We start from the raw sequence: 19,479 nt of genomic DNA, 5'->3' as shown, positions 1-19,479 counted from the left end.
ATGTCATTATAATGGTTTTCAAGTTAATAAACTAAGTGGAATACATAATTTTATTAACAAATAATAAAAATAGGTATATATTTTATTAGCTTTTGTTGTATTCTAGTAGGTCTATAGTCAAGTTCTATTATAAAGGTTTTCCACTTTAAACAAGCCACAGTACAACAAAAGTTAATTGGTTATTTCAATGTAAATTACAAACAATCTCTTCTTACCTGCTCATAAAGAAGATTTAATCTATTTCTTTCTGCAGTCAATAATCTGACATTGGACTGAATTTCTATCATGTGTTTTTCAAATCTGTCTAACATGGACCGTAGCTCATCTCTTTCTCTGGTGATCAATTTAAGCTCTTCGCCCTGCAAAGTGACCAATAAAATTTCTGTTAAAATAAGCTAATTAAAATATATGGATAATTAATACCAAAAAGAACTCATGCTAATAATAATACATAAAAAATACAAAATAAATTTTCATTGCAAGAAAAAGTCTGGCATTGGTGGTATCATTTAAATAATAACAACTAACTGTTAAGAAGAAAAAGCAAAGCAGTGAACAGTAAGACTTCAACCTCTTTCTGGTTATTATCTAATTCTATTTATTTCAAACAAAATGATCAATAATTAATCAATATGTTGCTGTAAAATGTGACTAGGAAAATAAAATGCAAGTTCATTGGAGTTTCTCTCAGTTGGTTTTTTGCATTAAGAATGTAATTTAGAAAATTACTACAGTCATTTCCCATCACTAAATTGAAAATATATTTGATGGTTTCTTAAATGTTTCTACAGTATTTCCATTATTTTTTCAGCTTGTCCAGGCAGCAGGAACTTTACCTTCTCTGGAGTCCTGCGGCTTGGGCTAGGCCTTCGTCTTATCATTTTCTGAAGATATTCTAATTCTCGTTTATAATAATCTCTGTCATCTTCTAAAGTCTTCACAAATGCATCTAGACGAGATGGAGATTTGTCTCCTAGGGCTATACCATATTCTACTCTCATTCTTTCTATTTCTAGGACAAGTTCTCGTTCTGCAAAAGAAACAAAACAAAAAAACCAAGTGTATAGGAAAGTCATTAATTTCCTCAAAGACACTTGCATTTGGGATGGACTAACTCCCAGCAACTGTTGAAGCATTCCCGTCAAAAAAGATGTAGGAGTACTACATCTACTGGTTAATATTAGATTAAACATGAGCGAGTAGCATAAGACCAGTAGAGGCCTCACAGCATCTTGGGCTGTATCAAGAGACAGACTCATCAGCACTCATTAGACTGCACTTAAAATACCATGTTCAGGTTTGTCCCTCCTAGTACAAGACAGATGTTGATAAACTTAAGGGAAGCCCTCCAAGCTGGTCAGGGAGCAGAACACTTGCCCTGCAGGGAACAGCTGAGGGAACTGAGCTTGTTCAGCTTGGAGATGAGCCGGAGACCTAAGAGCAGACTGACAGTACCAAGAGGGAATTATACACAACACAGAGCCAGTTTCTTCACAGAGGTGCATAGTAAGTAAACAAGGAACAATGAAGATTAATTGCTACAAGCAATTACAAACAATACAGGGAAAAATATTTTACTCTGAGAACAGACAAACACTGAAATGAGTTGCTTAGAGATGATGTAGAATCTCCACACCTGGAGGTTTTCAAGATCCAACTGGATAAAGCTCTCAAGAAACACAGTCTGAATCCGCTCACTCAATGACAGAGTATAAAAACAATTTTGAAAATGACGTGTATGAAACTGCCATAGAATATAATGTGGGATCACAGTAAAAAGCTCAACTTTCAGTTCTCACATAGAGAATGAAAATATCCCTCCATGACAAAAGTTTTCAATTCAGTTATGACTGAAGACCTACAGCTTTCTTTCTTTTAATTTACATATATCAAAAGTCTTTCAGTGTTATTAACTGTATCTTAACTAGGAAAGTATTCTATTTCAAAATTTACAGGTTAATAATTTGCAAGAATTTACATTTGATGATTTACCTTTTATTTCTAAGTTCTCTGTTTTTTCTGTCAGCCTTTGCTTCTCTTGTTGAAGCTGGTTTAACACCACCTCAAGATTGTCTTTATCACCTGTTTTTCCAAAGAGTTCTTCATTCAGTCTCTCGTTCTCCCTACGACATGAGCACAACTCCTGAAGTAACAAGTATTATTATAACAATTAGAAGTGCCAATAAAGACATTTGAAAAAAAAAAATTAAACATTTTGTTGAACTTTAATATACAACACTGTTTACTTCTGTTTAACTTGGATATTTTATGCTTTAACATTTGTTACAGATCATCATTTTTATACTGGTTTTTATTACATCAAAGTAAACATTACTTTTGACACAGTTTGCAATCAGCAACAAAACAAGGAAGATTAACACTTGTTTAATTCAAGAAACCAACCAGTAGGATAGTGGGATACAAACATGTGAAAAAAAAGTAATGACTAAAGCAATAAATAATTTTTAATGGCATTTGGTAACACTGTTGATATTAAAGTACATTACAATACAGCATCTCAGTCAATCCAACCCTGCAGCTAATCAAATGCTATTTGGCACGTCTTTCCTACAATCTCATGCCCTGAAAACTAAGTATTTTTGTATTTGCAAGTTCACTAGATACACTAAAACACTGTACTCAGCTAATACAGAACTTGCTATATGCTATATGGAAAGAGTTTGGTCTTTGATAATTCCAATGTTTTTTATCTGAGCCACTATGTTTTGCTTCTGAGTTGCTTCCATAATTATTGAGGTTTCTTTCAGTTTATTTTTCCAACAATATGATGTAGCATCTTTAGTTTTTTCATTTATTAATTAGTAATTTTTTACAAAAGAGTTTTGGGCTACTACAAATGTTCTCTTGTTGATTGCTAAATTGATATTTTATAATAAATGACTCACATGGGTGACACTGTGATAAAAATGCTACAAACAAGAACTGAAAATATTTTTACTTACTGATTTAAGCTTTGTTATTGTTTCTTGAAGATCCTGTATTTCACTGTGTTTTCTTTCAATTTCTTTCTATCAACCAAAATTAACCTATATGTTAAGAGTTACATATTCAAAATGACAACAATTCCTTTGTTACAAAAAAAAAAAAAGAAAGAAGATGACTTTGGTAAGAATTAAAGTATAATTAGTTCTCTGTAATAAAGTAGTGAAGTTCCTACGAACTGAAAGCACAAAAAATTTGTCGTATAAACACCAATGTTCTTTTGGAGCACAACAATTAAGTGAATCACTGCATGATGACTCATAAAGAAAAACCCCTCCAAACATACACATTGCTGTTGCAAATATATATTACCTATCAATACTTTTAAGTATCTCAGGATTTTATTTCATACTAAGCTATTAGAAGAAAGACAGATTGCCACTCAACTAAACTCATCTCACCTAGTACAGTAAAGAGACAAAAGAGTTGTAATTAATCATCCTTTAGTGAGAAATTCTGTATAATATTAAGTAAACTGGGAAAAAATATCTTTTACTCTTCCTTTCGTATGCCAATAGGTAATTCCTTGCAAGTAGAAGACATAAAGCCAAATAAAGTTGAGCAGATCCTTCACTCTGTGACACGTTAGTGGTTACCTTTGCTTCTCCTATTTCCTTATCTGCAGTCTCGAGCACAATTTCCTTGTGTCTTTCCAACTGCTGTGCCAAGTGATCTATTTCATTCAGTTCTTGACACAGTTCTTCATTTTTATTGCTTAAATGCACTACCTCACTAGTCACATTTTGTTTCGTGTCCAAGAGGTCTTGAATGCGATTTTCAAGTTCTTTGTTTCTTTGCTGAAGATACTCAACCTGAAAGACATTTTTCATTAAAATATTAATAGGCATTGTTAAACTAGGTAGTAAAAGTTCATCCCAATCTTCTGAAATATAGTATCTCTATCACGGTAAAAAAGTGATATCCTGCTAAAAATGGCAGTATTTTCTATTTTTAAAACTTAATGTTTATCAACATGAAAAAAAAATTACTTACGAAGGTGCAAGATGAAGGAATGTATCACTACATCTTTCTTTATCTAATTTCCTGAACCTGAGGTTTACTCTAAAAGCAAAATATTGAAGAGTAGAGATCTGTATAGAAACCATTCTTGAGCATCAGGATGGCAGACCCACTGTAATCAGTTTTCTAAATTTTACAAGATATGACAACACATTCTTCTCTCCACATCTGTGGTATTATTTGATAGGTTTAGTCTCACTGTTACTCCTTCATCAAAATGAAGCTTTATAGATCAGATTTCTAAAACCTAACATATTTCAGTACCTTAAACACAGCCTCAGAAATTCTGCGCTACAGACATTGTTTTTCCCAATATATCATTCCCTGAGAGCAAAGTGAAGAGGGGCAGGGATGTAGAGTAGAAATAACAAATATACACTGTAAGTTACACTACCCAGGAAATGGGAGCCTTGAGTGTCTTTAAAGATTCAAGATAACAGAGATTCTCCACTTCTACCTCCACACAACCTTCCTCAAAACTCCAGAATTACTGTAGACACAGAAGACAATCTGAGCTCTCTCACAGTCTTGAATGCTGCTATATGAAGATATTCATACATTTTTTGTCAGAGAATAAAAGTGTTATATTGGGACTGAGCCTGAGCAAATAGTCTTGATGGTCCAAAACCAGCCTCATGCAGCTCTGGGCTCACTCTCTGTACAATCAATTTGTGTTCATCATGACTTACTAATTCAGGATCACTGAACACAGCTGTACTGCTTCCAAGTCACAGCTCATTCTGTATTTTTGCAGCACTGAACGTGAGATAATAAATTCTCCAACATGGTTCCCATGCCACTGTACATCATGCACAATCAGTATACAAAACATCTAACTCAGCTGGAAAAAGCAGAGAAATGATGGTATAAATCCAGAGATGGGCTTTACTTGGTTTGTACCCCAGCTCATCTTCTATTTTTTCAATTCTCATTCTGAGACCAATATTGAATGCATGATAATATGCACAGTAAACACAAACATCTTTAGCCTAAGCTTGTCATTTCCTTACAAGTCTTTGCTGGAATAAAGGCGGGGACCATTTGAGTTCAGTGAGGAAGATTTCCCACTCTCTGATGAGAATATCTACAGGACTACTCCTTATCATAAGCACATATACCATTGTTAGTTCCTAAAACATAAATGGCATGTACATTAATAAATAAATAAAAATATTTCCAAATTCGGTGAAAACAGGGTATCATACAGAAATTTGCTGAATACTTTCAGATTAACATACAAAGTACATGTGAGTTAACAGAATTCTTTACCAAAACCTTTCTGACAGACTTTTATGTCAAGAAATGAAATTTTCTTAGACAAGAAACACTGTCACCTAAAAAGAAAGGCAAATTAAATTAATTGATTTAACATCTATAGTGATTTTATTTGAAGAGCTAGAAGTTTTGTGGGTTTGTTTAAATTGCTAATATCTTTAGTTTTGACTAAACAAGTGTAATAAATCCATTACCTGCAAATTTAAGTGGGCAATAAGCTTCTCATTACTTTTAGTTCTTGATTCCAGAGAGAGAACCTCATGAGAACGCCCACCATCCAATGCCAGCAAAAGGCGCTCAATTTCTTTGTCTCTTAGCTCAACCTTTGAGGAGGAAAAAAAAATTCTATGCTACTTTATATATACCACTTAATAGACCCTTTGTTTACATAAACACATATGTATCATTCAGCAAAAGGATATGCACCTAAAAATGTGATTTCTATCTTATATATAGACATATACATTTTAATTCTGGGTTCTTCTAAAGAAAAAAAGTGATTGCTTTGAAAGAAAAACAAATTAATCAAACAGAATTGGTAGGGAAAAGCTGAAAAAATTTCCACTAGATTATTTTCTCGAAGAAATCCAAACAATTTCCATTTAAAGTGAAGTTAATGAATGTTGCAATATAAATGTCTGAGACTAGTCCTTAAATTAAGGGAAAAATCTTTTGAATAAGTTAACTTAGTGACTATTCCAGTCACTGAAAAAAAGAAGTACTAGAATGGGAAAACCAAGATGTGAAGGAAAAAAAAAAGGGGATGGTGTCCACAAATCCCCAGATGTTGAAAGACATAACATGAACATTTTATGCAATTCCATCACTTTAAGATTGTACACATCTCATCAATCCATTATAATTAAAATATTGTAAAATCTGCTGTTCATAAATTAACTATTAAAAATTTTAAAAATATATTCAGTCCAAGCAGTGAAAAAAATCATTCAAAGATATCTGTAGGACAAATTACTATTTTGGAGACGTTAACACTTATGCACTAAAAAAAACATACAAAACTTCTATCTATGATTGTCAAGTTTAGCTTATTTAATGTAATTTTAATACAAAAAATATATCAGCAAAACCACTGGGTAAGTATTTTATCATTGCTGCTGTCTTCAAAAGCGGAGGAGAGAAACGGCTCAACATCGGCAAGTTCAAATAATTGTATTTTACAAGCCCTACAGTCCCTTCCCAACAAGGTTTTTAAAACATGAAGGCCATTGCCATGCCTTCTACAGTCAGATAATAGTACTGATACTAACATCAACAACAAAAATAATGATGATATAAACATACTTGTTTGCTATAATTTTTCATTCCACATTCAGATATCTCCAGTTTTTCTTGTAGCTCTGTTACTTCTGACTGAAGTTCATGAATTCTGAAATGCAGCAATATATTGTTTATGTGAATTTATGGAAGAATTGTATGCACACAATTCAATATAAGAATTTTCTCTTTGCTCCTGAACTCAAACATTTCACAAAGAAACAGTTTTGTTCATACAAAATACTAATGCAAGGTCTGCTGTTTGAGATATTGCAGCAGTGTGACCTTGTCTGGCTGCCAGACCCCCACCCAGCTCTCTCACTTCCCTTCCTCAACAGGGCAGGAGAGAAAAGATGAAAAGCTCATGGGTCAAGATAAAGACAGGGAAATAATCTACCAGTTCATGTCCTGAGCAACACAGACGCAACTTGGGGAAGACTGATTAATCATCAATTAAAAAGAGCAAGACAGTGAGAATCAAAGGTACACCTATACTTCAAAATGAAAGAGTTCTTTACATTACCGATTATCAGCCACTTGAAGGAGGTCTGCAATATAAGGGTCCTCTGGCTGAGGAACTGGGTAGGCACTAACGCCTGATGGGGGGACAAGCTGGTCTATCTGCATGCGCTGACGCCTGAAGGGAATGCTTCTTTTTCTGCCTCCTGAAAGCCCAAACCCAAAGGTTTATTACTTGGAGTTAAAGCTCAAGAATCATCTTCTTTAATACAAATTTATTTTTCCTATTTATTGTACTGCTTCTGAACACGCACATTTCACCATTTTAATCTTTCTGTAATAATTTGATAAAATGTATACATTTCAGACAACACCATTCTTGCAGAATTATATCAGTTTTAAACTTTACCTTTATAATTAGGAAACACGCAAAGTTCAGTATAAGTAATTTTCCCCACTGTTCAACACCCTAAATAATTTACAGTTCAAACTTGTTGAATCTGTTAGTGATTTAGCTTATGAAGAAAGCTAAAACATCATAAAAGATGTTTTTTCCTCCCACATTTAAGAACTATTTCATGACTGAACTGACCTCTGCATTGTTTGGTAATGTTTTTATTCTTTCTATTCTATTGTCATTTCAGTGAATATCATAAGCATATCGAGCAGACTTTGTTCTTCGATTGCATGGTAACATTATATTTTAAAAAAAGCAAAACATAGTATCATTTCCAGATGAAACAATTACTCTTCAACAAATTGTTAAATAAGAACATACAGATGATGTAGTAAAGAAAAATTCCAGAGGACTGGTGACCAAGGAGCAAGTATGCAGGAAGACAGACAAAGGTGTAACATGTCATCTTTGAAACAGAGGACATGAAGTGCAGAAAGGTGTGGAAAAATAAAGAGAAGTTTTAATTTTACCTAATAATCTATTAACTTTTATCAGATGCCAAAACTACATAGATAATTCAATGACTTAGAAAGAAAAGACAATTTCAAAATGTCACAAAATAATTCTATTTCACTCAGCTTGAAAAAATTTAAAAAAAAGGAAACCCTACAAAGAAATGAAGCTGAAAGTAACAGCCAGAACATTTTAAGCTAACAAAAGACCCTTTAAATACTGTAAGCTTTCAGAGAGTTGGAACATTTGTAGATGTATTTTGCATCTTGGTATTTTTAGATTTTTGTTACAAAAATCTCAATCAGTCACTTTCGCAACATCAATTACCTGTCGAAAATATTTAAGTGTCAACAACCTGCCTCTGACTAAATTAGGTGCAGCAATAAAAAAAAAGCTGTTAATTAATAGTGCTTTCCAGTCACATTTTAACTTCGTAGTCTTCTACTGAATCTAAGTTTGTATTCAAATTTGTCCCTAACACAAGTGATGACCTAATGAAACTTCATACAGAGAAATGACTGAATTCAGAGCCAAACATTTTAACAGATAATGTTGTTCTACCGGATATTTTACTGCGATAACTTCTCTTACTAGAGGAAGAAAATATTATGTTCTGCAGATCCAAAAAAGCCCAGAGAAATGTTAAAATATCTGTGATTATTTACACTCACCAGGTGTTTGCACCACTGCTTGCAGATTCTTCTCCTGAAGCTGCTGAATTTTTTCAGTCTTGGCTTTGTTCTCCTTTTCCAACATTTTAATTTTATGTATATACTGGTTATTCAGAAATTTCAAGTCAGAAGTTCCATGTTCAGCCCTCCTTAAAGAGGCTTTCAAGTCTTCAAGGGAGAGAAAAGCAGTATTATCTCTCTTATTCACTATTACTTTTCCTAGTTGCACCAGAACAGGTATAAGGAAAATCCTATATTCTTTTTCCATAGCATGAAATTATCAAATATGCATACATATGTGCATACATTTACACACAAAAATATATATTTTTACATGTTTTGCAAATAAACCCCCACTGTGGAATAAAGACACATTTAGCAGGAGTATTTTATTTTAAATTAAAAAGTATCAATTCAGTGTATGAAAGTATATGTTAAATTTTCTAACATTCTCATGTTTGATTCAAACAATGATTTGCAGGACCTCAGAAGCTTTTTAACTGCAAAAGAAATGTTTGAGCATGAGCCTTAGTTCATTAAAGGCACCAAACTCAATGACCACTCCCACTCACTTATAAGTGCAGATAAATGAATCTGAAGATCAAGGATTTGGCCACAATTCTATTTTGGCATGGAAGAATTAAAAAAAGTATCATAATTTTTATATTACCTTTAACATGACGATCAGACCGCTCTTTCAGTTTTAATATTTCTAAATGTAGTTCATTATTTTCCCTGGTAAGTTTAGCATTTTCTGTTTTATAAGGTTCCAAAACAGTATCATAATTGCTGTATTCTTTTTCAGTTTTTCCAGCAGATAACTTTGCACTGCGCAAGCTCTCAGTTGTATGAACTAAGTCACTGGAATAAAGGAGCATCAGATGTGTTAGCAATGTTATCAGCCTTTACACTGCAGATGCAAATGTTTATTATGACCTGAGAAACAGAACCCTTTCCCCAAGAGGGGGAACAAATGGGTTTGAACAAAGAATCAGAATACTCATGTAAGAGAAACTGAAAGACAGGAATCATTTGTTTAAAAAAAAAAAAGTCAAAAGGAAAAGGCAGGACAAATACAAAAAATAAAGACAGATAGAAAGTATATCAGGAGTTTAGATCAAATAATTCAATACACTCTCCTTTCTACATAAAGTGACATTTGGCAAGATGATTTTTTTCCCTCAAGCACTTCACAAGTTCTAGCACCACTTACCACAGAAGGTCACTGGTACTTATATGGGGATCAGAAGTACCATAAGAGAGATTAGTGGTACATAAACTATAAACATTTTTGTGAAAATAGTAACAAAGCTAGGCATGGAGAAAGTAAAACTATCTTCTAGACACCAGAATAAGACTTTATGTTGAAGGCAGACTACTCCACACCTGTGTCCCTATGGTTCTTCCATCCGTATTACATGCTAGAGAGCAACAGAACAAGAATAGCTGCATTTGCATGTTTAGCCAAATATAACTGGATTAGTGTGGAAATTACGACGTTCAGAATCACACTGAAGCCATGAAATGGCAGATATATTAAGAATGTCATCTGGAAATTTGTTTTTCTTCTGTTATCTGTCCTGTAAAAAGTGCAGAGATAGCAAATTTAAATTTCTCTAAATGAGATATTAGTAAACAGAGATGTTAATGTTTGAAGTCACAGATCAGATAACAGACTATTTTTTATACAACCAGTTATAAGAGCATGTCCTTTAAGCACATATCAACAGTGACTATTTTTTGCTCTCTTATGAGGTTAGAAAAGTTGAATTTTCCTAGACCATAGAAATTGGATTAAATTAAATCTTAAGATGTTCTCATCACTTAAGCAAACAGATTTTGACTTCATCATACACAGGAATTTAATGTTAGCTCTGAAATAACACTGACAGAAACTGACCTTCAGACTAAGCATTCTTCCTTATATGTCAAAAGTCAACAATACCTACTACATGATTACTATTTTTTTAATTAATTTCCTTTTGAATACCTAAAAAGCTTTTCCACCAAGGGCAAACTCTCCACTCCCAATGGTTGCCGATAGCCCAGCTGATCCAGACGTTTCCTGAGATTAGTGAACCTTCGCTCTGCATTTGTACTCATCGTAAACACACCTCCAAAGCAGCAGCTTTTGTCACAGCCAAGAAAAATGGGACACCTGCAAAAGATTGTTGGTTACAGCATTAGTCCTTTAGAGAAGGAATAATAGAGAAAAAAAAAGTTATGGAAAAAAGCATTTTTTTGCACAGAAAACACAGTGCATAAACATGTCCTTAAAACTTAAGTAAACCAAACGAGGATCATGGAGCAACTAAAAGGTTTTAAACGTATTTACATATTTCTTTAAAAATAAATACTTGCCTTGGCAGTTAGTTTTCTTGTTTGATTCTGACTCTTTTGAATCATGGTCATCATTGTATCTTCCACAATGCAAACTGATAGATAATTCTCAAAAAAACCTATGTATTTTTTCTTTCGTATATAAATCTTACTTTCAGAGTTTACCAGTCAGTACTTAACTTATGCCAACCATTTGTAAAATTGCATAAAATGCGTACAATGTTAAAGACAGATTAACTTTGAACATTTATTTTCTATGACGAAAAACAGGGAAGAAAAGAAACCACTGGTGTAGTTCTACCTGCATCATTTTCTAGAATATACAGTTCAAGGATCAGAGGGTTGGTTTTTTCCAATTGACTAATTAGTTATCTTTTCATTACTAAACTGATCTGAAAGGGATTGGAGCAGCACTACTATATCTGAATCCAGATGATAATCTTGGTTTTGCCATGTACATCTGAGGAAGAAGAATTTTTACGTGGTTAGGTCCCTCTGGACTTAGACACGGAATGAGAAAAAAAATCAAATACCAATAAAGTTGATGTTTCTTAATATGTTGTAGGGACCAAAAAACTATATGGGGAAGATTTACTTGAGGAGGATAAAAGAATTTTCACTCAAGGATGTTTTTGCTACTGGGAAAGGCCCAGCATGGAAGAAGCTTCTTTCCCATGAATAGCACTGTATATATCTCTCTGCCTGTCTGTTTGAAAAGTAGGATTCCTGTGTAGAGATAACACAGGATTTTTGACTTCAGAATAAACTTTTCCTTAATACCATAGCTATGGCTTAGTACCCGAGGTTACCTGTGTGCATATTAACTCTTGCATACATGAAAACTTCTCTTCAATAGTTAGAAATATCTTTGAAAAATAGTTACTTTCGTAAAACATTTTCCCTCTCACTTCTTCAGAAGTTTCAGTATTAACCTACTGGTTGCAAAGACCTCAGCAGACAAACTACCAATCTGAGGAAGTGTTGTTTGCATCTCATATAAAAGGGACAGAATATAAATATCACCCAAACCATGCTCCTTCACAATCCCCTGGATTTAAAAAAATATATTAAAGAAATATATGCAGGTATTTGAAAATAAAATTATTTATTTATAATAAAATGAGAAAACATGCAAGTTTCTCTAATGTCGAAGGCTGGAAAAATTTGACCTCATTGTATTAAAACACTACAACTCTAGCAACAAGTCTGTGGTTGCCAGGTACTGCTCCATGATGAGGAAAAAATCACCAGTCTTATAACCACAGCATCTGTTCCAGGTGGTACCAAAACTATTTGCTTGAAGAGGTTCAGGATGTTGAGATATCAACTAAGCAATGGCAGGAAGAACAAACCCTTACATACCGTACTGGGATGGCCGGAGGAGGCAGTGGCACACTTCTGTTCACTAAATGGTAACTGCCAGTGCACTAAGTGGAAGTTAATGTCCTGATGTGCAGTTAATGCTCTTTGTACTCCTCTGGAAGCCAAAGATTAAAGCTAAAAGTAATAAGATCTTCGTATTTCTGCATTAATGTTGAGGATTCTCTACTGAATTCAGGAAAACAGTGATTGTTACTGTGTCTAGATTTAGGCTCAGGAATACATCTTACACTACTGCAAGAGTAAACAGATAACTCCTAAGCAAATCTTCTCCTTAAGAAGAACTGTATCAGTTAAAAAGATTACATTACTTTAAAATTGTTAATCAGATTTTGTTTAAAAGCCTGTGCTTTAGAAAGAGTAAAGTTTTTTTTACTAATCACATTGAGACAGTTTTACAGAAGAAACATCAAGAAGAAAACTGCATCACAGTTTGTACAGGAATAAAATCTTTCTGCAGTAACTGTGGAGAAAAATAAATGGACAGATGTCAGCACTCCAGAAACTCTGGTTGGGAAGTACAGACAGAATCTTGCTAAATCACTGCAATAGGCACTTAAGGTGGTGTTACCTAAACATACTCTAATACTGGGAGGTACCAACAGCTTTCTGGTGGAATCCCTCTCCTTCCTAAAGACTGAAATTTTTAATTCAACTCATTATTGCCACCGGAATCAAACAGGAAAGGGTATTATCTTACATTCCCTAGAGCCACATCTGACTCTCAATAAGCCCAGGAAATTAATAGTTGGAGTATAGGTCCCAAAGGTGTCCAGGAATTGGGGGTTGTTATTTCAGAGAGTTTAACATAGATATTAAAGTCTTCAAAGACAATAATTGTTGTACACGCTTTGTTGGAAAGAAATTATGTGTCAGTAATTCCAGACCTCTGTCATTACAGACCATAACTCAAATCTCACATCCTAAACTTAGTCTATCACTAGTCTTACTATGACTAAAAAGTATCTAGTAACTTCTCCATCAGGAAAATTTGTTTTCCTGGAAATATAAAATTAATATGTGAACTGCTGCACTGATTCAGTTGGATCCAAGACCTGTCTGACCCAATATCCCATATCTCTGACAGTTGCCACAGCAGGAGCATAAAAACCTCAGAAACATGAGTTAAATCTTATGCCTACACACATTCTCTAAGTCTATAATGCAGGGATTTGATGGGTCTAAAGTTGAACTGAAGTCATTATAATAGTACCTGATAGACCTTCCTCTGAGCAGCCATAAAGATTCGTTGCTGCAGCCTTCATCTAAAGCATCAATCAGATGCATTCACAGTGATACATCTCCCTGAGCAGCTACTGACACTTAGAGACTGTTTAACCCATTCTTTAATTTTACCAATCAGCGCTTGTCATGGCTTAACCCCAGATGGCAATTAAGTTCCACACAGTTGCTTGCTTACTCCCCCTACTCGCACAGGGATGGGGAGGAGAATCAGGGAGAAAAAAGTAAAATTTGGGGACTGTGATAGGAACTGTTTAACAATCCAAACTAAGTAAAATAATGATACTAGTAGTACCACTTATAATAATAATTGATATTAAAAGGAGAGGGAGAGAGATTGATAAAACCCAAGAGATGCACAATACAGTTGCTTACCCCCAGATGACCGACACCCAGCCCGTCCCTGAGCCGCGATCAGCCCCGCTTCCAAGTAACCCCCTCCATTTATATACTGGGCATGATTTTGTATGGTATGGGATATCTCTTTGGCCAGCTCAGATCAGCTGTCCTGGCTATGCTCCCTTGCAGCTCTTTGTGCACCTCCTCACTGGCACTGAGAAGACCTTTGCTTAGAGTAAGCACTACTTAGCAACAACCAAAACATCAGTGTGCTATCAACATTATTCTCATACTGAATCCGAAACACAACACTACTAGAAAGAAAATTAACTCTATCACAGCTGAAACCAGGACATTTGGTCTTTCTGATTGCTCTTAGGCATTGATTAGATGTATTCACAGTGATACTAACGTTTCTCTGAGTGGTTACTGCTACATTAAAGACCATGATGTGCATCACTTTGCCTTCATTAACATTGTTCCTTACCTCCCGCTTTATTACTCAGTCCAGTAAAACTCTTCTGCACCCCTTGGACTGCACTTAACACGTCCATATAACGAGTAAATTTTGTCCCTTTCTGTTTAACCCATTCTTTCACATCAGTAGTCTCTGTTAAACAGCAGACAATCTGTATGTTCACTGTAAGGTAGTACTTTCTACACTTTTTTTTAACCACTAGGTTTTTTTCTCCATTTTGAAAGAGACCTGCTTTCTTAAAAGCCTTTGATAAAAAACTGTCTCCAAAAGGTTTATTGGAAATCCACGCTTTCTACATAATTCTCAGCGAGTCAACTCAATCCAGAATATGCTTTTATATAAAGAAACTTAATATCCTCGTAACTCACAATTGAGTCACGATGAAAGGTACATTGAACTTACTAGATGTTTGTAAACTTGCAAAGTACTGGAAAGCACACTTAACAACTTTAGTATTTCCCATGATCTGCATAACTAGTTCTCATCATTCATTGTCTAAATATTTAATGTAATTTATTGCTGTTGTGAAGACAATGTAAATTCCATTTTAGATGAAAAGCAGAAAAGGGTAAATTAAATGGTAGTTTAAATTAGGCATTTCCAGACAGGATTTATTAATATGTCTAAATGAGTGCATCTTTCAGTTGTTCACTATAGAGATATTCAGAGCCAATAGCCTCATTTTCTGTTCCCCCTTTGCTCACAAAGACTGCTAAAGGTGACAGCATTCCCATGCTTATTTTATGACATACCTGGATGGTTATGAGCAGTCTTTGGAAGGCCTACATGTTTATGAAATAGACACAGTTAGCACCTGTTCCCTATTGTTCTAAGTCACCAACATCTGAAATTGAACCCTGACATGAAAGATAGGTTATAATGGAATCTTAAATCCAACTTTTTTGGGCTTTCAGTAGTGAATCAATTTGTATAACAGTGTGTGAAAGAACTAATATTAACAGGTATTAGACTAACCATTACAGGTAGAATGCGAAACAGAAAAGGTTTAGCACATTGAAGCCCTCCTTTCAGCCTGAGAACGGCAAAATTCATGGTGACTACAGGTTAAGAACTGTTGCAGATGCAATATTTGTGTTATCAATAAGAAAATGTAATAATGAAAAAAGCAGAGCAAAGGTGTATTTTGCTGTGGAAGAAATAATGCAGTCAGTGAGCTATGTGGAATACTAAACTACATCACTAACAATGGAACACAAAGAAATTACTACGGATAAATTTATATGCTATGAAATAATTTTTTTAATTGAGTCTGTAACATTAACATCAAAGACAATTATGAATAAGAGTTTCCATTTTCAGTTTTGGGAAAGACTAAAATGCATTTTTCATTCAATAGAACTTATATGTTAAAGGTTTTTTCTTTTTTTTTGCATTTACGTTAAACAGGTTTATAACGTGCTCCTGTCCTGTAATTACTGGTCACGTAGCTCATCCCACTATAAAGAGCTAGTTCTGCTTTCACCGAGGTGCAAAAGGAACCCAGTGGACCAACCATTTGAATACAACAATGCTTTAACAGGTGGCTCCAGATAGTCCATGGGCGCTGAGGGCTGTGCTGAGACAAGCTGCTGCTGCAACATCTGTTCAAGATACACCGAATGAGCCAGCGCTTGTTTTAGGAATGTCTGCTTCCAAGTGGATTTGCTGGTAATTCATTTCTGACTAGATATCCAGACAGAGGGACTCCACGACCTCCCTGGGTAGCCTGTCACCAAACCCCGTAAGCTCACACTACAGCAGACGAAAAACCTATCGATGAGGTGCCTGCTCATCACCTCTCTCCTCAAACTGGAAGCTTTGCAGACATTCCAGCAACCCCAACCTGTACCTACAAAGGCGCGGTCAGTCCCCTTTTAAACAGGTTTACGCTACCTTTCCCGCCCTCCCTCCGGCCGAACCACACTTACCCCGAAACCAGGCACTCCCAGCGCCAGCCGCTGCCGAGAGGCCGCGATGTCTCGGCGCTGGAAAACCTTTGAAAATGGCGCGCGGAGCAGCGGCCGCTTCCGCCCCGTCCCCTCAGCAACGGCGGGGACGCGCCTGCCCCGCCAACCGCCCCCCCTTCCCTGCCCGCCCCTTCCCTTCCCTTCCCTGCCCGCCCCTTCCCTTCCCTGCACGCCCAGCAGCCCTCGCGCGGGGCGTGGAACGCTTCCTGCTTTCCTTGCGCCCGGAGACATCGGGGGTCGGCGTTGGGAGAGGGGGGCGCTGCAGACCTCGCAGCGCTCCGGTAAAACCCTGACTCGGGGGACCGGCCCGTGCCGACAGCCCGGCTCCGGGAGCCTACGAGACAGATGGAGAGGGACTTTTAATATGGGCAAGTAGTGCTAGGGCACGCGGTAGTGGCTTCAAACTGTAAGTGGGTAGGTTAGATTAGATATTAGGAAGAAGTTCTTTACTGTGAGGGCAGTGAGACACTAGAACAGGTTGCCTAAGAAAAGTGGATGCCCTATCCCTGGAAGTGTTCCAAGTCCGGGTTGGATGGAGCTCTGACCATCTTGGTCTGGTGAAAGGTGTCTCTGCCCATGACAGGGGGTTGGAACTAGATGATCTTAAGGTCCTTTACAGACCAAACCATTCTATGAAATCCAGATGCCTCAGTGTTCCTGAGTTGTCATGTAGCATGTTTGTTACAAAACTCAGAAGAAAAAACTTTCTCATTCATACTCATTCATGCATATTCTTGCACCTGCATCTCAAAATCATCTTATCTCTGTCTGCACGTTTACCTTTATTGTACCTGTTTCTATTCTGTATACACCCCATCTCTGTCCAACAACTTAGCACTTTCATCAAGATGTACAGAAAACCTATGTCCTGAATCCCTGGCAGCTGAAGCTCCAGGAGGATGAAGGGCTTACATGAGTTGGGAGTATACTGATGCTAAAAGGAAGAAAAACAACACATGGAGACATGGAGCAAATCTACCTCAATGGCCAGAGACAAAACAATGGAATTAACTCTGTTTTCACCTTTTTGAAATAACACTCCACAGAAATAAAGAATATGATGAACATAGTTTAATTAGGAATAATAGCCATAGTCACATTACAACTCAGAAAACAAATTCAGTCTTCCACTGCATAAAGTTCCACATCAACACTTCCTAGAACAAGGAAGGGAAAATATTTGATAGTCTTCAATGCTTACATAATTTCCAAGATGCAAAATATTAGTGAAAACAGTAGTATCCTTTTTGCATACTAAGAAGGTAGTGCTTACTGCTTCTAGCAAGAGGAGGAATTATAAATAAAAGTATCTGAATATTAGGGGAAAGGAAAAACTATCCAAAGTGTTTCACAGAATTAATGCTTTCAAACAGTACTTCAGCCCAGTAGAAGAAAAACAAATCCCATTTCATTTTGCCTGAAAGACATTTGAAGCAGAGTGTAACTCAACAGATATGGCAGTTAACTACACATACGATTGGAAATCCACCTTTTAAAACAAATAGCATTTATAGTGTTTGAATCCCTTATACACAGGCACCTATTTTGCTAGCTTCTCTTTCCCTTTTGAGAACTTAATGAGACTGTGCAATACTGGAGCAGTAGTCTAAAATATCCTGTATAGTGAATTCCATAGTAATTCCCGATCCAGGATAGCAGCGAGCTATCAGCCCTTCAAAGTGCTTGTATTGTCGTATAAACTCATCTTGCATGGAATGCCACACAACCTGCCAAAGAAAGCAAACTTTAGGAAAAGTCAACTGGCACAATATGCTACATATGTGAACTACTAAACATTGGCTCATTAATTCATTCTCAGTTCAGGTGTCATTTTCCAGTTAAAGCTTGCTGACAAAGTTCCATAAATAGAGTTGCTGCATTACATAAAAAGATTGATGTTTTTCACCCTTTAAGATCTGTAATGTTTACATGACTCCTACCAAATGTGCAAAGCAGAAAATAGTAAAGATGAGAAAGTTTTCCTAAAAGAGGTATTGCTTTTGTGTTTCAAGAAAACACTCTGAACCTGAACCGTGCTGTAATTCACATTTCAGATGTTAAACAGCTGTTTAAACAACTCTAACTTGTAAATCTATTTATCATTTACTCCAGTAAGAAATTTGCAGAGTATAACAAAAACATCAGATAATGCAACTATCAGAAAAGATATAACTGCAAGTCTATTCTGCTGTAGTGCACCAACTAAATTTCGCATCAGGTTAACAGTGCATTTCAATCTAGTTCTCTCTACTTCCAGTATATTTTACAGAACAGAGATCACCTCTTAATGGTCAGCTAGGGAATCATAGAGGAATTTTCTTTATGAACTTTACCACCACATTTCAAATCCATGTTAAACAGAATTATAAAAATATACCCTAAAAACCTCAACTCAAAATTCATGGCTTTTTCCAGAATTATGCTGAACATTCTCATAGAATACATATGTTAAAGCAATAATAAAAATCTTCTGTGTAAACATTATAAGGTTTTTAAGTCATGATTATGGTTAGTTTACCTGAAGTAAGTTTTCTTCTTCACAGAGATGTTTATCTACCTTCTTGTAGAGATTATCCAATCCCTTCTTCACTTCCTTACCAGGATATTCCTTTATAACTTTACGAAGCTCCTGTTTATTGAAAGCCAGCTGATAACTTACTTCCTCTTCTCGTATACCTTGTGCCACACGAGCTTCAACGCCTTCAAAAAAATGCTAACAACAAATAACAGTATTAATGACTACTACAAACCTGAACTAATTAACTTAATTTGACAAGGATATATGCAGTTAAGCCTTGATTCTGCTTAATGACTGCTGTGTTACCCCCATCTTTATTTTTTAATTGGGCATGAAGTAGTGCTAAGCTATAAACAAAACACAGCCCAACAATAAAGTGCTCCAAGTACTAGCATAAAACTGAAATCAATCATTTCTAGAAGGAATCAAGCTTTTCTTCGCAACCTTTAACTAATAATCACCCTCAAAATCCTCAATTAATGAGCTCATAGCCTGGGAAAATACTGGATCTTTCAGAAAAACTCACTAAGCACCTGAGCATCTCTACTTAAACCATAATTACACAACAGCGTAGCTGTTCACAACTGCCCTCACTTCTCACT

At 35.8% G+C, this 19,479-nt stretch overlaps 2 protein-coding genes across 17 annotated transcripts in view; both read right to left on the bottom strand.

Moving 5' to 3' along the window:
* CEP135 (centrosomal protein 135) overlaps window positions 1-16,428 on the bottom strand; it is a 36,054-nt gene extending 19,626 nt beyond the window's left edge. For 2 of the 7 annotated variants that reach the window (XM_027635437.1, XM_027635443.1), the window contains exons 1-13: window positions 12,316-16,085; window positions 10,604-10,771; window positions 9,284-9,474; window positions 8,614-8,781; window positions 7,097-7,238; window positions 6,601-6,685; window positions 5,493-5,621; window positions 5,034-5,153; window positions 3,600-3,815; window positions 2,964-3,029; window positions 1,993-2,143; window positions 837-1,030; window positions 216-359 (exon numbers count right to left, since the gene is read on the bottom strand). In XM_027635437.1, coding sequence (XP_027491238.1) covers window positions 216-359; window positions 837-1,030; window positions 1,993-2,143; window positions 2,964-3,029; window positions 3,600-3,815; window positions 5,034-5,153; window positions 5,493-5,621; window positions 6,601-6,685; window positions 7,097-7,238; window positions 8,614-8,781; window positions 9,284-9,474; window positions 10,604-10,716 — 1,719 coding nt within the window. In that variant the 5' untranslated portion in view covers window positions 10,717-10,771; window positions 12,316-16,085. Of the gene's footprint in view, window positions 1-215; window positions 360-836; window positions 1,031-1,992; window positions 2,144-2,963; window positions 3,030-3,599; window positions 3,816-5,033; window positions 5,154-5,492; window positions 5,622-6,600; window positions 6,686-7,096; window positions 7,239-8,613; window positions 8,782-9,283; window positions 9,475-10,603; window positions 10,772-12,315; window positions 16,086-16,320 lie in introns of those variants that run through there. The other 5 variants (XM_027635438.1, XM_027635440.1, XM_027635442.1 and 2 more) reach the window with 5 other exon arrangements.
* Window positions 16,429-17,408: 980 nt separating this feature from the next.
* The window catches only part of EXOC1 (exocyst complex component 1), a 28,903-nt gene continuing 26,832 nt past the window's right edge, over window positions 17,409-19,479 (bottom strand). For all 10 annotated transcript variants that reach the window (XM_027635448.1, XM_027635445.1, XM_027635450.1 and 7 more), the window contains 2 exons: window positions 18,878-19,072; window positions 17,409-18,086 (listed from right to left, as the gene is read on the bottom strand). In XM_027635448.1, the coding sequence (XP_027491249.1) occupies window positions 17,934-18,086; window positions 18,878-19,072 (348 nt within the window). In that variant the 3' untranslated portion in view covers window positions 17,409-17,933. The remainder of the gene's footprint in view (window positions 18,087-18,877; window positions 19,073-19,479) is intronic.

Source organism: Corapipo altera, unplaced genomic scaffold (genome assembly GCF_003945725.1).
Source record: "Corapipo altera isolate COAL_440 unplaced genomic scaffold, ASM394572v1 22b, whole genome shotgun sequence".
Lineage (NCBI taxonomy): Eukaryota > Metazoa > Chordata > Aves > Passeriformes > Pipridae > Corapipo > Corapipo altera.
The sequence above is the reverse complement of the archived record's forward strand: the minus strand, read 5'-3'. Positions and strand labels throughout refer to the sequence as shown.